This window comes from Balaenoptera physalus (assembly GCF_965194825.1).
Source record: "Balaenoptera physalus genome assembly, chromosome: X".
Lineage (NCBI taxonomy): Eukaryota > Metazoa > Chordata > Mammalia > Artiodactyla > Balaenopteridae > Balaenoptera > Balaenoptera physalus.
Window position 1 is genome coordinate 94740057 of NC_138903.1, and position 17909 is coordinate 94757965.

Below are 17909 nucleotides of genomic sequence, written 5' to 3' on the forward strand. Positions count from 1 at the left end.
TACCTTAATTAAAAATACTTTATTGATAAGAAATGCTAACCATCATCTTAGCCTTCAGTGAGGAACAGCAAAGATTGTTGATCACAGATCACCGTAACAAATACAATAATAGTGAAAAAGTTTGAAATGTCATGAGAACTACCAAAATGTGACACAGAGACATGATGTGAGCAAATGCTGTTGGAAAAATGACACTGATAGACTTGCTCCACACAGGGTTGCCACAAACCTTCAATTTGTAAGAAAAAAAAAAATCGCAACATCTGCAAAGCGCAATAAAACGAGGTAATGAGGTATGACTGTATTTCCTTGAGGTGTGTTCTGTCTGTCCTTTGAAAGAGGATAGCTCCTCTTTCTTCCCTTGAAATAAACTATCACTGCTCTTGGGAAAATGAGCAGAAGATTCCTCAGAATTTTTTTCCCTTTGAGTTCTCATTCTCAAGATCTGGTCTCTATAAACTTCTTCTGATTATATTCTGTAATTTTCAGTATGTTAAAATTGAAATCTAGGGAGCCTCCTTGTGATAATATTCAAATATTTGTGGTAAAGGACACCCATATTCCCTTTCTCCTTGATAGCCTAATTATCCAAATCAAAGATCAGCTAAAGAGAAACATTAGGCCTCCCATAACCTGTAGCACTTATTGTCTCCGGCTTTCACTTTCAGAATTTAATGCCCAGGATTGTTATCTACCTCACTCATACTGTATTTATCCAACCCCTTCTACAAACGAGGCACTGTTTCAGGCTCTTGAGGGAGATGCAGATATGAACAAAACACAGTTTCCATCATTAACTCGTTCAGTAACAACCATTGATCATCTACTGTATACCAGGTACCATGATAAGCTCTGGGGTACAGTGATTGGCAAAAACAGGCGTGGCCCTTCCCCTCATGGAAGTGAGGGAAGGCAGAAACTGTGTGTTGTGTTCTCCACTGTATATCACACAGCACACAGTAGGTACCCAATAAATATCTGTTGAATACATGAAATTAAACAGCCAAATATGTGACTGCAAATTGTGAGAAGTGCTATGGATTCCACAAAACAGGAAAAAGTGATAGAATTGGGTAGATAGAGAAAAATGGCTGCTGGGGAAGGCCTGTCTGAGAAAGTTGACACGCTAAGGCCTGAAGGATGAGGAAGAGTCCACCATGCCAAGACTGGAGACACAGCATTCCAAGAGAGGAAACAGTATGGGGAAAGGCTCTATTTAAGTAAGAGCCTGAACTATTTCTGTGGGAAAAGCACAGTGAGCAAGGGGAAAAGTGAGATATGAAGAGTTGCAGGAGACTAAGTAGAAGAAGCAGGCAGGGCTCTTGTAGGACATAGTAAGGAGTGTGGATTTTATTCTAAGTGCAATGAGAAGTAATGGAAGGGCGTTAAGCAGGGAGTCACATGCTCTGATTTGTACTTCTTAAAAAAAATCACTCTGGCTGTAGTGATAAGACAATTGTGGGAACAAGAGTGGAAGCAAGGAACCAGTTAGGAGTTGCAATTATCTATGGGAGATGATGGTAGTGTGGACTAAGGTAGATGTGGTAAAAATGAGCGGAGTCAAGATACACTTTGAAGACAGAATTGACCGACTTTCTGACAGACTGGATGTGTGGGACTAGAGGAGGAAAATTAAGGATGACTTCCAGGTTTCCAGCTTAAGAAACTGGGTGGGTGGAGGTGCCATTTTCTAAAATGAGTAAAATTGGGGGAAGGAACAGTTCCAGGGTGTGTGTGTCACTGTTTATTTTTAGCATGTTTTATTTGAAATGTCTGTGAGACCTAGAAGTGTAAATGTCAAGTAGGCAGTTGAATTTATTTGAACGTGGGGCTTTCTAATGGGGAACACAGGATAAGGACACTCGTGATAAGAGCCTAAGTGACACAAAACTTGCATATTCAAAGAAAATGTCGTACCTGGCTAGGTTAATCGGAGGAATTTTCAGGAAAAAAGGTGATTTTAGAGCCAAAGGAAGGATAATGAAGGAAAATATTCCAGGCAAAGGGGATGGAACACGGCAAAGATGGAAAAGGAGAAAATCTCAAGGCAGGTTCAGAAACTGAAAACTAGTTGAGTTCGGATGGAACACGGTTCGCGTTTGGAATGTTGGAAGAGTCTAGAGAGCAGGGTTGAAGCCAGATGGGAATTGGTACCGCACTCGGCGGGCAACTGAAAGCGCTCGCAAGTCGTTGAGCAGAGGCCTGACTTGATGAGGTCATTAAAAGCAATTTAGTGACAGCGAGTAGAGTAGACTGAATGAACGAGAATTGGAGACAAGGGAGGCCAGCTAAGAATCTGTCAATTAGGAAGGCATGAGGTAGTAAGGACCTAAATGTTAACTGTGGAAATGAAAAACTGAAGGAGAATTATGATTATGTTAACCTAACAGGATAGCCAGGACGAGGCGCCCACTTCTTTTTTCTTTTGCCTCCATGCTAGGTCATAACCTCTGCTAAGGCTGGGTGACACTTTTCAATCGCTCCACTGCTGCATTTAACTTTGCTTAAAGGGACCTCACGCTGGTAAGGTTTCATTGTAAACAGGTAACAGAGAGGCAGCTCTGGTACTGCCGGGAATGAACTCGCACAGGTAACTCTCGCTGGAAGGAGCATTTTGGGGTTGAGGCCACAGACTAGGAAATGGGCTGCGAGTAAGCACAAGTGGAGTTGAGTTAAACTGTTTCCCCTTTGTTCATTTTAAAGCCCAACTGCCTGACCTCCTTCCTACTCTGCTCCACCGCTGACCCGGCACCAGCCCCGCCCACATCATCTCTCTCAGGCTGACTCTCCAATGCTCTGAATTTCCCCCTGCACCACCCTCCCCTCCGCATTGTCCCTATCTGTGCAAAGTCCCACCGTTTCAAAGCCCTCATCTGGAGAACAAGTATCCCTGAGAGAATGGCTGAATGTGCTACCCGCGTTCTCAGTAAACTTATATTTAGACAACCAGGGCCTTCCATATCATGCTCTGTCCGACATGAGAGTTCAACACATGGCAGGCAAGAGCCAGCAGTGAGGCGAGGGAAGGGGGCGGGGCTATCTCTCAGCACTCATTCTACTGGTGAAGCGTGGCTCTAAGCCTCCCCCTACTCCCTTGCAGTCCCACTGGAATATCTATGATGGGCCTCCTTTTTAAAAAGTTCAAGTAAGTTTGGGAGAGTCTTCTGAAGTAACTCTGCAGAGGAGAAATAAAATGACCACCCAAAACATCCCTCCGGACTAGCTAATCCTTTTGCGACTGCTTGATCCCACCTCCTTTTTCTCCATTACTTCCTATTTTTCACTGATGGTATATTTTTATGTGTTCATTGGTCAAAGTCTTTCAAAGAGTACCTTGAACTCTCCAGAGAGTATGCACTATATAAATACAACAAAGAAATGAATAAATAAAATGGCTACTTTTAAAAGAGTGTAAATTTTACTATTTCTGATAATGTGAGATCTACCCCTCACTCAGCACTAGCCTGAAGAGTAGGTAGGTAGGTGTATTCTGAGGGATATCAAATAGATCTCGCTGCTCTAAAATACCCCCCCCCCCACTACCTTAAATCCCACAGTTGTGCTGATACACATTTTAAAAATTTGAGCCTTGAAGATTTCTTTTTCAAGAATTCCTTATTAAAATGCAAATACCACAGAGGGGGGTGGGTAGGTGGGTCATGATTTAACCTTAGTTCCCTTTACATTAACCCATCACTCCTACCAGACACATTTTTTACATTCCAGCTTTTTCCATGCTTTCTTTCATGTTATTCTTCCAGAGGTAATGCTAAATACAACATAAATTATAAATACAAAAATTACCTTATATTTTCACACAGTCTTTCATTTGATATCTAAATCCAAACCTACTCATTTTTTAAAAAAATGATTTATTTTTCCAATGTAAGAAGAATAACAGGTTTATTATAGAAAATTTGGAAAGGCAGGAAGATAGGAAGAAGAAAAAAATATCAACCATAGTCCTACCATGTAAAGAACAACCGTTGTTAACTGTGTTGTTATGCCCATTCTTTAAACAAACCTTAGTTTAGCTCCCATTACTGATGTGGTGCCTTCCTTGACCTTCCTCCCCCAGAACTTCTCTATCATGTTTGTACCACTCACTGTACAAGTCAGTTAACCTGGTGTGTGTCTTGTGTTTCCAGCTAGATTGTTAGATCCTTGACGGCTGAAACCATGAGTTATACTTCTTCACTTGTCCCCAAACACCTGGTACATTGGACCCAATATTTGCTGACTGATTTAACCTAAATGAATACAAATCATTTCAGAAAGGATATGAAATAGGCCAAGTATCTGAGTCATGAAAGTTAAAGCTTTCCGGTCACCTGGTTTGGTGACTACTGCTTTTCCATTCCTGGAACTCTTGAAAGCCTATTTAACTAGCCTCTTTCTCCACACCAAGACTGAATAAGAAGCAGACTGATTAAGAGTCAGGATTTACTCAAAGATTCTCCACGTAAGGCAAAAGGGTGAGAGAGAGACTGAGAGAGGGAGAGACAGAGGTGTTCAGAGGGAGGGAGGAAAGAAGAGGGTAGAGAAGGGGATATAGAGTATCTGGTGCTCAATCCAGTATGTGATTTGCCTCCAGCACCGTATACAGGATCCCATCCACTTGTTCTGAGTCAAACCCGATCTCACGAAGCTCCAAGTGAGGGAGGACAGAGGTAAGGAGATAGCTGACGTGGATACGCAGCCGCGTAAGCTTTGCCAAAGCCCTGTATGATGGAGTGAGGGACAGGAGAAGAGATGACATGAAGTCGTTAGCCAACAGAACAAAATGAAGCTCCTTCAAAACGGGCCTACATTTCTCAACAATTACGTTTCCATTAGCTAGAAAGAAAGAAGAAAGCACAATGCCACCAAGCACCGGGAGGTTGGCTGCAGCTCTCTAAGAAGCAATTGCTCAATCCTTGGTGGCCTAGGAATTAATTAAGGCTTCTTCCCTTATCTATGACCAGTAATGGGGGCGGGGGGGGGAGGGGTCCTAAGGGAGGCTTCCCATTAGCACTCACAAGCTGATTACTAAACCCTAGTAATTAACCTTTCTAGGTCATCTCCCTCTGGGGTCCGGTAGGAGACCTGAGCCTTCTGCAGCACTTCCAGGTGTGTCTCTGTCTCCTTCAGTTTCTCTTTTAGTTCCTGCTTTTCCTCTTTGGTTCTTTCCAGCTCAGCTTTCAGAATCTGGAACTCAGCTTGGCGATAGCCCATGTGTTTCTTGCTCCAGTACAAGCCTTCCGTCTCCTGGGTACTATAGGTCACCAATTCATGTTGGACTTTCTTGAATTCAGAATGCCAGTGATTCCTCTCCTGTTCCAGCTCCTCCACCTGCAGTCCAAGAAACAGAATTTCAATGACCCCACATACTACTGAAAGCTAAAGAGAGTGCCCCAAATTTTCCTGAATATATTCACCCTGTGATTTCTCTAAACATATTCTACTTATGGACCTTTTCAAACCCCAAATATAGGAGGGAAGCCCATTAGGGTTCACTCAATCTGAGATATACCACAGGATCATTCAATGGCTTATTCTGTTTAAAGGCCACAGAACATGAGATCATTGGCGTTCCATCTCTCTGGTTCCTTGGTTACAATGGCCTCTCATTCCTAGTGGTAAGGTGTTACTCTAACCTTTTGCTGGAACATATTCCTTTCTGCCAAAACACGTTCCAACTTTTCCGTGGTTCTCTTCAGTTCTTCTAGCTCTCTTTGGTTCTTCATCTTTGGTGTATGACGACCTCCACTCTCCTCAGAGCCTCTTCCTTTCTCCACAACAGCTGCAGCAGGAGTTGCAGCAGAGGCCACAGAAGAGTAAGGCACCGGGTTCCAGGATTCAACTGCTTTCCTCCTCTCAGCAAGCTCCTCTCTGTTAAAAGGGATCAGCTGAATGGGAGCTCCTGAATCTCTAACACCTTTTGCAACACCGACAACAGCTACAAAAGGTCCCTTGCTTACTTCCTCCTTGTTTAGGTGTGTGCTGCCTCTGTTAGATTCTTCTGCCACCAATCTTGGCATCTGATCTTCTAATTCTTCAGGGAGCAGGGAGCCCTGGTGTTGGTCTTGGGCCCCTGCATACAGAACTGAGACCTCCCTACTCTGACTGGTATTCTTGATTGCTTCTGGGTATTCTGGGGAAAGGTATGGTGGTGTGCTTCTCTCAGAACTCGATTTATCATGGCTGTTCTCCCCTTCTGGGTAGGCAACTGCTGCCTCTACCCTCCTGTAAGGGCCAGGCATGGAATAATCTAGAGGAGGTGTTGCCATCTCATTCTGTAGCCTTCTTCGTTTCTCCACAGGTTCCTCACCTAGGATCCATTTGTACTTACTGCAAGAAGAGAAAATTAAATTTTAAGCTGTCACAATACAAGCTAAGTATATTCTTATCCTATGGAGCCCCTCTTCAAATTTCCCATATTAAAACTGACTCTAGCTGTTATTCACAGATCATTTCAGATTAGGAATACATCTTTACCCCCAAACCCCAAACCCTTCACTTATGCAATTTGCTGAGACAGCAATGTGTCTTAAGAGAGAGAGTAAATCGGAAGGTATGAAGAGTCAGCATCTGGATATAACAGCACCAGGCTGACCTTGGTAAGATTTCTGAAAATAGGATTGAAGCTAACCTGACTTAGAAGCTTCCGAAAGGCAAGTAAAGGAAGAAAAACAAAAAAATACACATTCAAAATCCCCTAACACGAGAATGGAAAAAAAGGTCATAAAAAGCCTAGTGGAGTAAGTGGAGGAGACCGAGCCAGCTCGTTAACTTTAAAGTGTCACAAAAACCTTCCAGTATCAATGACTTATGCACATTTTTTATACTGCTATGAAACAACACACAATGCCTTTGCCAGCCAACTGGATTGTGGCTATTGCCCATTATCCACTTGTAAAAGTTAATTAAAACACAGGGCCCTAGTCAGAAACAAAGAAACTGAATTGGCCAATTCAAGTCATTCCCCACTTAGGGCAAAAGAATTCCCCTTTGTCAGGGCAAACAGGCACTCCCTCAGTTCTTCAGGAAAGCCCAGGACAGTGACCTCAAATCACCTTCCATTTGTGGCTGCTATATATACTAACGGTTGAAGGAACTAACAAGAAAACTGATGCCAACGAAATCCATATGCAAGTTTATATCATGCAGCACCATGGGACCCCCATTTTTATCCTTATAACTCTTGTGCTCTCTCTCCAGAAAACCAAGAAATTTCAAGGTGAAAATTAACTTTCAAATTCTCAGTGAGAGGGCTTCCCTGGTGGTGCAGTGGTTAAGAATCCGCCTGCCAATGCAGGGGACACGGGTTCGAGCCCTGGTCTGGGAAGATCCCACATGCCACAGAGCAACTAAGCCCATGCGCCACAGCTACTGAGCCTGCGCTCTAGAGCCCGCGTGCCACAACTACTGAGCCCACGTGCCTAGAGCCCGTGTTCCGCAACGAGAAGCCACCGCAATGAGAAGCCTGCGCACCACAATGAAGAGTAGCCTCCGCTCGCCACGACTAGAGAAAGCCCGCACGCAGCAACAAAGACCCAATGCAGCCAAAAATAAATAAATTAAAAAAATTTTTTTTCCAATGAGAAAGAGCCAGGCATGTTACTGGCCACCATATCTCAAGGCTGCTTGTATTTCTCTGCAATTTCTGAGAACATCTGTTAAGACATCTCAAACCTTAGCTTCTTAGAATGCCCTGAATGTTCTTCAAAACTAGTGTTCACCCAGAAATAAAACTGGTCTGTCATCTTAATAGATCTTGTTGTGTCGGCCTTAGGGGGAAAGCAAAAGGACTTAGGGGCTATGTAAGAACGAATGTATCCATCTCTAAACATGTGTAGGGCCACTCTAGGCAGTCCATTTAGCGGTGGTAATGAGGATGATAGTAAAACAAGCAGTTTGCAGGTATAAAGGAAGGGTACATGATACTAGATAGCAACAACAAAGTTTTATGAAAGGCAATTAAAGTCAAATTATCTGCCTTCTCTTCATTTTCCCACCTCTAAGGATTCTGTCTTTAATTATCCTCTCTTCTCTCCCTGCATTTCTTTTCTTTTTATTTATTTAATTATTTAACTATTGAATTATTTAATCATTCATTCATTTGGCTGTGCCGGGTCTTCGTTGTGGCATGCGAACTCTTAGTTGCGGCATGCATGTGGGATCTAGTTCCCTGACCAGGGATTGAACCTGGGCCCCCTGCATTGGGAGCGTGGAGTCTTAACCGCTGGACCACCAGGGAAGTCCCCCTACATTTCTTTTCTTTGGTAATCTCATACAATCTTTTGGCTCTAACTTCTGGAAGATATCTTCCAAGTCATTTTCCCAGCCTTGATCTCCAGTACTGAATTTCAAACTGCCTGTTACACATTTCTTTCTGGAGGTCTCACTGGTATCTCACTCGGTATGTATAAAACTGACCTTTCACCTTCACCTTCAAACCTGCTCCCTCTCCCACGTTTCCTATTTGTGTTATGACACCACCAAACTCTCAGTAATTTTATATAGTTCTACCACTATCAATACCCAAGTTCAAGTTCTCATTACCTCTCCTGGACTCTTGCAATGGCCTCCTCCAGTCTCCCCTTGTCACACCTCCAGATCACCCACTGCCAAGTTAATCTTCCTAAGGCATTGCTCTGATTATGTCACCTCCCTATTTGCAATCTTTAGTTATTGTTCCCCACAACATAAAGGTTCAGATGTCTTAGCTTGGTATTCAAGCTTTTCCCTTCCAAAACACAGGAACCATTTACTGAGCACTTACTCTGTGCCAGACAGCTCTTAATGTGTATGGTCTCACCCAATTCTCCCAATAACCCTGAGGGAGGAGGTATTTTAATCTTCATTTTAAAAAGAGGATGCTCAGGCCTAGAGAGATTAAATAACTTTCCGAAGGTCATGTAGCTAGTGAGTGGCAGAGCTGGGATATAATTTGGCCCTAGCTTTATTTCTCACTACTTCCCTTCAAAGATACCAGCCAAACAGAATGCCCCACAAATTCTCAGGCTGCTTCTTTTGATTGGAATACACTTCTCCTCCTCAACACTGCAGGTCTTAAGTCCAGTTCAAATGCCACTTCTGAATTCCTATAGCACTTTAGCACTCTCTATATAATATATATTACTTTCTACTGTGTGTGTGTGTGTGCATTGCAGGTTTCCCACTAAAGTATAAACTCCTTAACAGAAGGTAGTTTAACTAACTTGCTACATGGAGATGAGGGAACAAAATTTTGCAAATAAGAGGCAATCAAAAAAGGAACTATTATGTTAATGAAAGACAATGTGTGGATTTTACTTACTGGTTCTGTAAATACTCCTGGTTCTTCCCTCTAGGGATCAAATCTTATTCCAGACCTGTATTCACTGATTCAGTAGAGATTAATTTAGGGTTTACATAGCAGGAATTATTTTCCAACTACATAGTTTCTTCTCATTTTCTTTTTTCTTTCAGTCATATTCCTCCATTGGCTGTCTGCAGAGAAGTCAGCTGATATTTTGATAGGGATTGCATTGAGTACTCAATTTGGGGAGTACTGCCATCTTAACAACATTAAATCTGCTGATACACAAACATGAAATGTCTTTCCATTTGTTTAGGTCTTCTTTAATCTCGTTTAACAATATTTTGTAGTTTTCAGTATACAAGTCTAGCTTTAATTTCTGTTAAATTTGTTCCCAAAGATTCTATTTTTGAACCTACTATAAATAGAATTTTGTTTTAATTTTTGTTGTTCCTTTCAAAGAGCCAACTTTTGGTTTCACTGATTTTCCCTATTGTTTTTCTATTCTCTATTTCATTTCCATTCTGATCTTTATTTCCTTCTTTCTCCTTGATTTGGGTTTAGCTTGCTCTCATTTTTGTAGTTTCTTAAGGTGGAAGTTTGTTACCAATTTGAGATATTTCTTCAACTTTAATATAAGCATTTACAAATATAATTTTCCCTCTGAATACCTCATTAGCTTCAATCCATAATTTTTTGTATATTTTATTTTCATTTTCATCTTAAGATATTTTCTAATTTCCCTTGTGACTTCTTCTTTTACTCATTTGTTATTTTGGAGTGTTATTTAATTTCTACGTATTTGTGAATTTCCCAAATTTCCTTCTGTTGTTGATTTCTAATTTAATTCCACTGTGGTTGGAGAACATCCTTTGTATGATGTCAATCCTTTTAAATTTGTTGAGTCTTGTTTTATGGTCTAACATATGGTCTATCCTGGAGAATATTCCATATGCACTTGAGAAGAATATGCATTATGCTGTTTGGGGGTGAAGTGTTCTGCACATAACTGTCAGGTCCAGTTGGTTTATAGCATTCTTCAACTGTTTTACTTCCTTGTTGATCTTCTACCCATTACTGAAAGTGAGATATTTTTTTTTACATCTTTATTGGAGTATAATTGCTTTACAATGGTGTGTTAGTTTATGCTGTATAACAAAGTGAATCAGCTATACATATACATATATCCCCATATCTCCTCCTTGCATCTCCCTCCCACCCCTCTAAGGTGGTCACAAAGCACTGAGCTGATCTCCCTGTGCTATGCAGCTGCTTCCCACTAGCTATCTATTTTACATTTGGTAGTGTATATATGTCAATGCTACTCTCACTTCGTCCCAGCTTCCCCTTCCCCTTTCCCCGTGTCCTCAAGTCCATTCTCTACATCTGCATCTTTATTCCTGTCCCACCCCTCAGTTCATCAGAACCTTTTTTTTTTTTTAGATTCCATACATATGTGTTAGCATATGGTATTTGTTTTTCTCCTTCTGACTTACTTCACTCTGTATGACAGACTCTAGGTCCATCCACATCACTACAAATAGCTCAATTTCATTTCTTTTTATGGCTGGGTAATATTCCATTGTATATATGTGCCGCATCTTCTTTATCCATTCATCTGTCGATGGACACTTAGGTTGCTTCCATGTCCTGGCTATTGTAAATAGTGCTGCAATGAACATTGTGGTACATGTCTCTTTTCGAATTATGGTGAAAGTGGGATATTAAAGTTTCCAACTATTATTGTTAAATTATCTGTTTCTCCCTTCAATTCTGTCTGCTTTTGCTTCATGCATTTTGGGGGTTCTGTTGTTAGGTCCATATATGGGTATAATTTTTATATCTTCCTAATGGACTTTATCAATATGAAATGTCCCTCTTTATATCTAGTAACATTTTCTGTTTAAAGTCTATTATTCTTTGTGATATTCGTATAGCCACTCTAGCTCTCTTATGGTTGCTATTTACATGGTACGTCTTTTTTCAACCTTTTATTTTCAACCTATTTGTATCTCTGAATATAAAGTATATAGATATTATATTTGTATATGTTAAAAAAATCCAATTGGATAATCTCCATCTTTTGATTGGATTGTTTAATCTGGTCACATTTAATGTTATTACTGTTATGTCAGAATTGACGTCCACTATTTAGCTTTCTGTTTTCTGTATGTGTCATGCCTTCTTTGTTTCTTTCTTCCTCTACTTTTCCTCTTTTCATGTTATGTGCATATTTTCTAGTTTAACATTTATGAATCTAACAATACTTTACTACAATTATTACTTTACGTAATGTTATGCCTTTTGAGGAAGCTAAGAGAAGAAAGTGGAGCAAGGACATATTTATAATATTTATAGAGTTTGTTAAATCAACCTTCTTTTTCCATTTTTAATTTTCTTCACTTCTTACTGTGGATCTGAGTTACCATCTGGTGTTATTTCCTTACTCTAATACAGCTTTGCTCCCACCCACTTCTTTTATGCTGTTATCGGCAAATATTTTACATCTATAGACAAGCCCAACAATAAAATTATATTCATATATAAAATTATATACAAATATATACACATATATATGTATAATTAAATATATATATATATAATTGTTTATGCAATTATTCTTTAAATCAGTTAAGAATAGAAAGAGGAAGAAATATGCCACTGTATTGTCTTTTATAATTAATTACAGTTACCACTGCCAGTACTCTGTTTTTTCATGCAAATTTGAATTACTATTTGGTGTCACTTGCTTTCAAGGTGAAGAACTCTTTTTAGTATTTCTTGTATGCAGCTTTGCTAGAAACACATTCCATCAGCTTTTGTTTACATAAGAATGTACTTATTTCACCTTCATTTTCTAAAAATAGTTTTACTGGATTTATGATTCCTGGTTAAAAGTCTTTCTTTAAGTACTATGAATATGTTATCCCACTGCCTCCTGGTTTCCATTGTTTCTGATGAGAAGCCAGATGTTAATCTTACTGGGGTTCTCTTTTACATGATGAATATTTTTCTCTTCCTGCTTTCAAGATATTCTCTTTGCCTTTGGCTTTCAATATTTTCACTGCATAGCTGTAAATCTCTTCGCATTTATCCTATTTTGAGTTACTTGAGCTTCTTGGATGTGTAAATTAATGTTTTTCATCAAATTTGGAAAGTTTTCAGCCATTATTTCTTTGAATATTTTTTATACCTCTTTTCCTCCCTCTCCTCTTCTTCTTGTACTCCTAATTTGCATATGTTGGTGTACTTAATGATGTCCTACATTTTTCTGAGGCTCTTTTCATTTTTCTTCATTCTTTTTTCTCCCTATTCTTCAGACAGCATAATCTATAATTGCTGTATCTTCAAGTTTGCTGATTCTCCTGCCAACCCTAATGTGCTGCTGAGTCCCTTTAGTGAAATGTTCACATTAGTTATTGCACGTTTCACCTCAAGAATTTCCATTTGGTTCTTTCAAAAAATAAATTCTGTCCCTTTATTAATATTCTGCACTTGATGAAACATGGTCTCCTTTAGTTCTCTGAACATATTTATAATGGCTGCTTTGAAGTCTTTGTTGGCTAAATCCAACATCTGGGTCTCTTTAGGAGCAGTTTCTATTACCTGCTTTCCCCCTACCCCTATGTACAGGTCACACTTTCTTGTTTATTTGCATGTCTCATAATTTTTTGTTGACAATTGATATTTTAGATAATAACAGTACAGCAACTCCCACTTCCCTGAGTGGTTGTTGCCATTGTTTGCTGGGTTGTTTTTTTAGTGACTTGGCTGAAGTGACTCTATGAAATTTGTTTCCCCTGTAGTATGCTGAGTATTCTGCTCAGATTTATTCTTGATTTTTATCTTTTACCTGGCAATCTAGGAGTTACCCTGAGTCAGCATAGGCCAAAGGTTATAATTAAGCCCTCTTAGCCAGTTAGATTTTTACCCTTTACCACTGGATATATGTGTGGCTTGGAGGCTGCTATCACAGTTCAAGGAATTCATGTTTCTACCCCACATTCAGCCAGGTAGCAGTAGCTTGGATTTTCCCTCTCCAATCACCTCTGACCCCTGGGTCAGAGTAGCTTACTGTTCATCCAGTGGTTGATTAGAGGCTGTGCTTAAGTCCCTAGTACCAGTGAGGCTCCTGCTCTCTGTTGTTTGATCTGTGTGAAGCTTGGGGACTGCATTCAAGTCCACCTTGTGTCCTGAATGAGTGCGGTCTTGTGCTTATGCACAGCCTTCCTAAACGCCAGGGTTGACTATGATCCCAGGAGTGCTCTTCTTGGCTATCTTTTTGCTTGGTTCTCTCTGTTACCAAACTTATGATTATGCAGCCATTTTGCTTGTTGTAACTTGCATCAAGGAGCTATGAGTGCCCTCGTAATTGTTCGCCACTAAGATTTCCATTGTTTGTGACAATGCCCTTAGGAATGGAATTCTTCATGATCTGTTCCACACAAAGTCAGTTCTCCCTAAGCAGAACCTCTGTGCCACTGTGCAAGAGCCAATGGCAGGGACATTGGGTGGTCCACTCTCTAAGAGGGAAACCTTTTCTTTACAAATGGGTGCTGGAATGGTTTTTGGCTTGCTCCTTCTGGCATGAACCTCTGCCCTATAAGTAAGCTAGGGCTGGAGCAATAGGAGTGCAGGATTGTCAGCATGCTGTCCCTAGGTGAGTGCTTCCACCCTTTGAGTGGGGGCTGGGTGGGGGAAGAGAGACACAGTCCTCCTGAGTCTGCTTGGAATAGAGCTCCCACAAGACAGACCTGGGGGATGTGAGAAATGTCAGAGGCCTAACCTCCCAGGTGAAACCATAGCTCTAGACTAGGAGCTAGGAAGAGAGGGAGCCCCCAACTTCTTGACCACACCTACCTGGATTACAGCTTCTTGAGTAGTTACATAGCTTGGAGGGGGATGAGAGCAGGTGAATGCCAAAGACTCTTGCTGTTCTTTCTGAGATTTAATAGATTTTCTTGAATGAATGTTTCTGTACTTGCTGTATGCCCCTAGGACAATTTCTAGGAACTAGGAATGATTGCTCTGTTTTGTTTAATAATTTTTTCCAGTTAAATGGGTACTTGTTGGTGAAAGAGTTCATCACACTACTCATTTTGCCATTCTGGAAGTCCTTCTCAAAGATCATATTTTAAAATGTTAATACTGGCTCTTGAATCAATCTTATTCATTTGCAAAACTGTTTTTCTATTTCTACCTCATGCTTGTTGTTTCAAATACTCCTTTAACTATATTAGAATGTCTTCCTCCTCTCCTTCCACCATTACGATGTAATTTGGATTTTTTTTGGTTATCCTTTTAAAACATGAAATAATTAGCCTTTGACATATAGCTTACTCAAAGGTTCTCTAAATATCTAAATAAATTACAGCCACTAATTCTCACCTTTGTCTGTATGCTTATGGCTACTTTAGACCTCAGTTTATATCACTCATATGAAACCTAGCATGTACCAGGGATGTTTACATATATAACTCTGAGTACCATAAGCTCCTTCATCTTTGATTCCATCACTGCCTTAGAACACTGCTTTCATATAGTAAGCACTCAAATGTATGAAGAATGAATAAACAGAAAGGGGACTATTTCCTTTAACAGATATAAGCTGTCTCCCCCTCAAAGCTTATGCTTGCTTACATACTAGCTAAACTTACTCTTTATTGCAGGTCTTCCCCTCCCCTTGCTAGATTCGTGAGACTCACAGAGCTGTTTCCAATGACACCTCTGGAACACCTTCTAGGTCTTATAACCTACTCCACTAGAAATTTTTAAAACACACTTGGATAGTGTAGGTTTTATTTTATCTAGAGTTAAAGAGCTGTACTACATGACCCAAGGACCCTTATCAGCTTCAGGTTTTGATAACGAAGGAGACTTTTGCAACCGTTGACAACTTATTATTTCCTTAACATGGTTTTAACAAAAAACCTTGTATATTGTATTAAACTCTTGGGCACCTTAATTTTCCTCTATAAAATTTGAATCCCCCTATATGTGTAGCTTGAAAGGACATATCATTTACTGACCTTACATAAAACATATGACATTAGCATCATCGATTATCACATATCTCTTGAAAGAACACTATTCTTGAATTAAAATTACACGTAAATAGTCAAAGTACTTTGCCTGTCCTCCAGAGCCAAAACCCAACTCTGGATACAGCAGTTCTATAAAGACCCATATAGAAATCCTAATTAAGACTGATGAAGTATGCCACCCAATGGATGTACTGCCATACTGCACTCATAAAATACACACATACATAGGTTAGCATTTGTTATCTCCTCCAGGTTACCAAAATTCACTAGACAGTACCAAAAGAAACACTGAAGAGAAAGGAAAAGTGGTCACAGAAGGGAAAGGACAGCCTTCAAGAGCAATGACACCCTGATACTCCAGTGGCAATTCTGATACATGACCATCTCAAGGAGATCGAGGTAGAGAGGTAACAATGTGCTTCGAAAAAACACAGCACTTTACTGTACACCCCTCCCAACTGAAAAGGGGAGTTGGAAAACTGTGGATGGAAACAGTAGAATTGGACTCAAATCCCTGAGACCGACTAGGCTATATTTCTTACTCCCTTGCTGCATAGTTCTATCTCAGAAATAGCTCCTTCAATATGACTCGATTCAACCATTAGTTACTGAGTACCTACTCTCTTCCAAGGCACGATTCTTGATGCTTTCATACAGATTCTCACTTAATTCCTTTAGAGTTCTACTAGTTTTTCTCCTAACAGTTTACTTCTTCTTGAGACTTTTTGTTCATGCTCGGGGTGACATGGGGTTCTTTCAGTATCTACAGGGCTTAATTGTGGAAGAATCACTGAAGAGGGGACGTGCACACATAAAGAGATGTTTGTCTAGGTAAGAGGCTGAAAAGACCCACCTAAGAAGCAAGAAAGAAGGAAAGGAATCAGTAACATTGGCAGGGGCGGGGGCAGGAATCATTTTTACCCTATTATATATTCCATTGCTTTTTTCCTACAGTATGTTAAGAAAATATCCAAACTGAAAAGGGTTAATGAAAACTTCACAACCTACTATTTAACAGTCATATTATTGAGGACTATAGAAGTTTCTACCGTTAGAGAACAACTCTGTACCTTCCCTATGGCTTGGCCCTGCCCGAAGTGAGAAGCACAGTGACAAGGAGAAAGCAAGTCATAAATAGCAGTCCTGAGTTCCAGTCTCATGGCAGCATAGGGGCAGTCATACCTTTTAGTGCTTCAAATATTCCCGATATTTAAGAAAATTTCTGTTGTAAAGACTAACAAAATAATATTGATAAGGTGCTAGAAGATGAACAAGTAAATCCCAAGACTAAACTTATACTAAAAATTTACCCTAGGAAACAATGAACTAGAAGGCTTACCTAATGGCACAAACTTCTAATACTTATTTTTATATGTGGCCAACATGTGCTAGACCTATGGGGCTGCACAGGATTTCAATATTCCTAAACTTAAGGAAAGAAACAATGCTTATCTATGTAATGTTACCTTACATTTGTATAGTACATTATGCTTTTCAAAGAGTTTTCATGTCTGTTATTTCACTTACACAATTCCCAACATAATGTGAATATATAATCCATAAAAAAGCATTTGTCAGATGATCACCTCAAAAAAGTAAAAAAAAAAAAAAAGATCGACAGACTTGACATGACAGTTATAATGCTGAAAAATGGGGGATACATGCAACATACAATTCTATCAACCCAAAATGGTGTTTCTCCTTCTGAATTCCATGCCAGGCCTTAGGAAAAACAAAAACATTATAACCATACTAATTTATTTTACAGGAAAACAAACCCTGAGGCTTATTACTGAAGAGAGTCTATGTTTTTTTACCCACCTGGAAAACTGAAAAACACTGGAATCCAGAGGCTTAAGTTGAAGAGAAGGTGTTCTGCTTTCTTCTCCAACAGATGAAAGCCGGCTAGGGCTATCAATTCCCTCATATTCAATCGTCTTATTATTCAAGTCATCCATATCTTGAATAGAAGGGATCTTGAGTGGATTAGTGAATACCTAGCAAAGAAAGAAATAACTCATAAAAAATCCCAATTTCAAACTAAATACCAAAAGATGAGTCAATCCTTCTGATGCTAGGAAAGAACACTTGGCCAAATAAAAACGAACTGTTTCCTACACAAAACAAACAGCGCGCAGTAATGTACACTAGAACACTGACCCCGGGCACGTTCAGTTATAACCTTATCAACTGGACACCAACAGACCTCCCCAACTCACTTATTGGCTCCTAGAGTCATCCCACCCGCAACACAAACCCAGGCCCCCTAGTCACTGTCTAATTCTCTCTTGTGACCCAGTTTAAGGCTGGGTTTTCACTCCTATGAGCTCTGTGATGAGGGAAGGGATGGAGGGAATAAGCACTGCAGCAAGGGTCTGTGCTGGTCTTGGAGAAATGCATGCGAGAGACTAATATATATTCGTATTGCACACACACAGAGACATGCATCTGGGATCTTGTGGGAGAGCCAGCTTATGAAGATAGTATGAATGGTGAAGGTGAAGGAGTATAAAGGGGAGGTAAACTGAATGAGGACAGGGCGGTCCCAGGAAATCTCCCAATCTCTAGATCAGACTATTAAG

The 17909-nt window shown here is 40.1% G+C and overlaps 1 protein-coding gene across 2 annotated transcripts in view; it reads right to left on the reverse strand.

The window, feature by feature from the left end:
* Positions 1-17909, reverse strand: part of MORC4 (MORC family CW-type zinc finger 4) — a 53879-nt gene continuing 35970 nt past the window's right edge. For both annotated transcript variants that reach the window (XM_082447541.1, XM_082447542.1), the window contains 4 exons: positions 17149-17324; positions 5637-6330; positions 5048-5331; positions 1-4721 (listed from right to left, as the gene is read on the reverse strand). In XM_082447541.1, the coding sequence (XP_082303667.1) occupies positions 4568-4721; positions 5048-5331; positions 5637-6330; positions 17149-17324 (1308 nt within the window). In that variant the 3' untranslated portion in view covers positions 1-4567. The remainder of the gene's footprint in view (positions 4722-5047; positions 5332-5636; positions 6331-17148; positions 17325-17909) is intronic.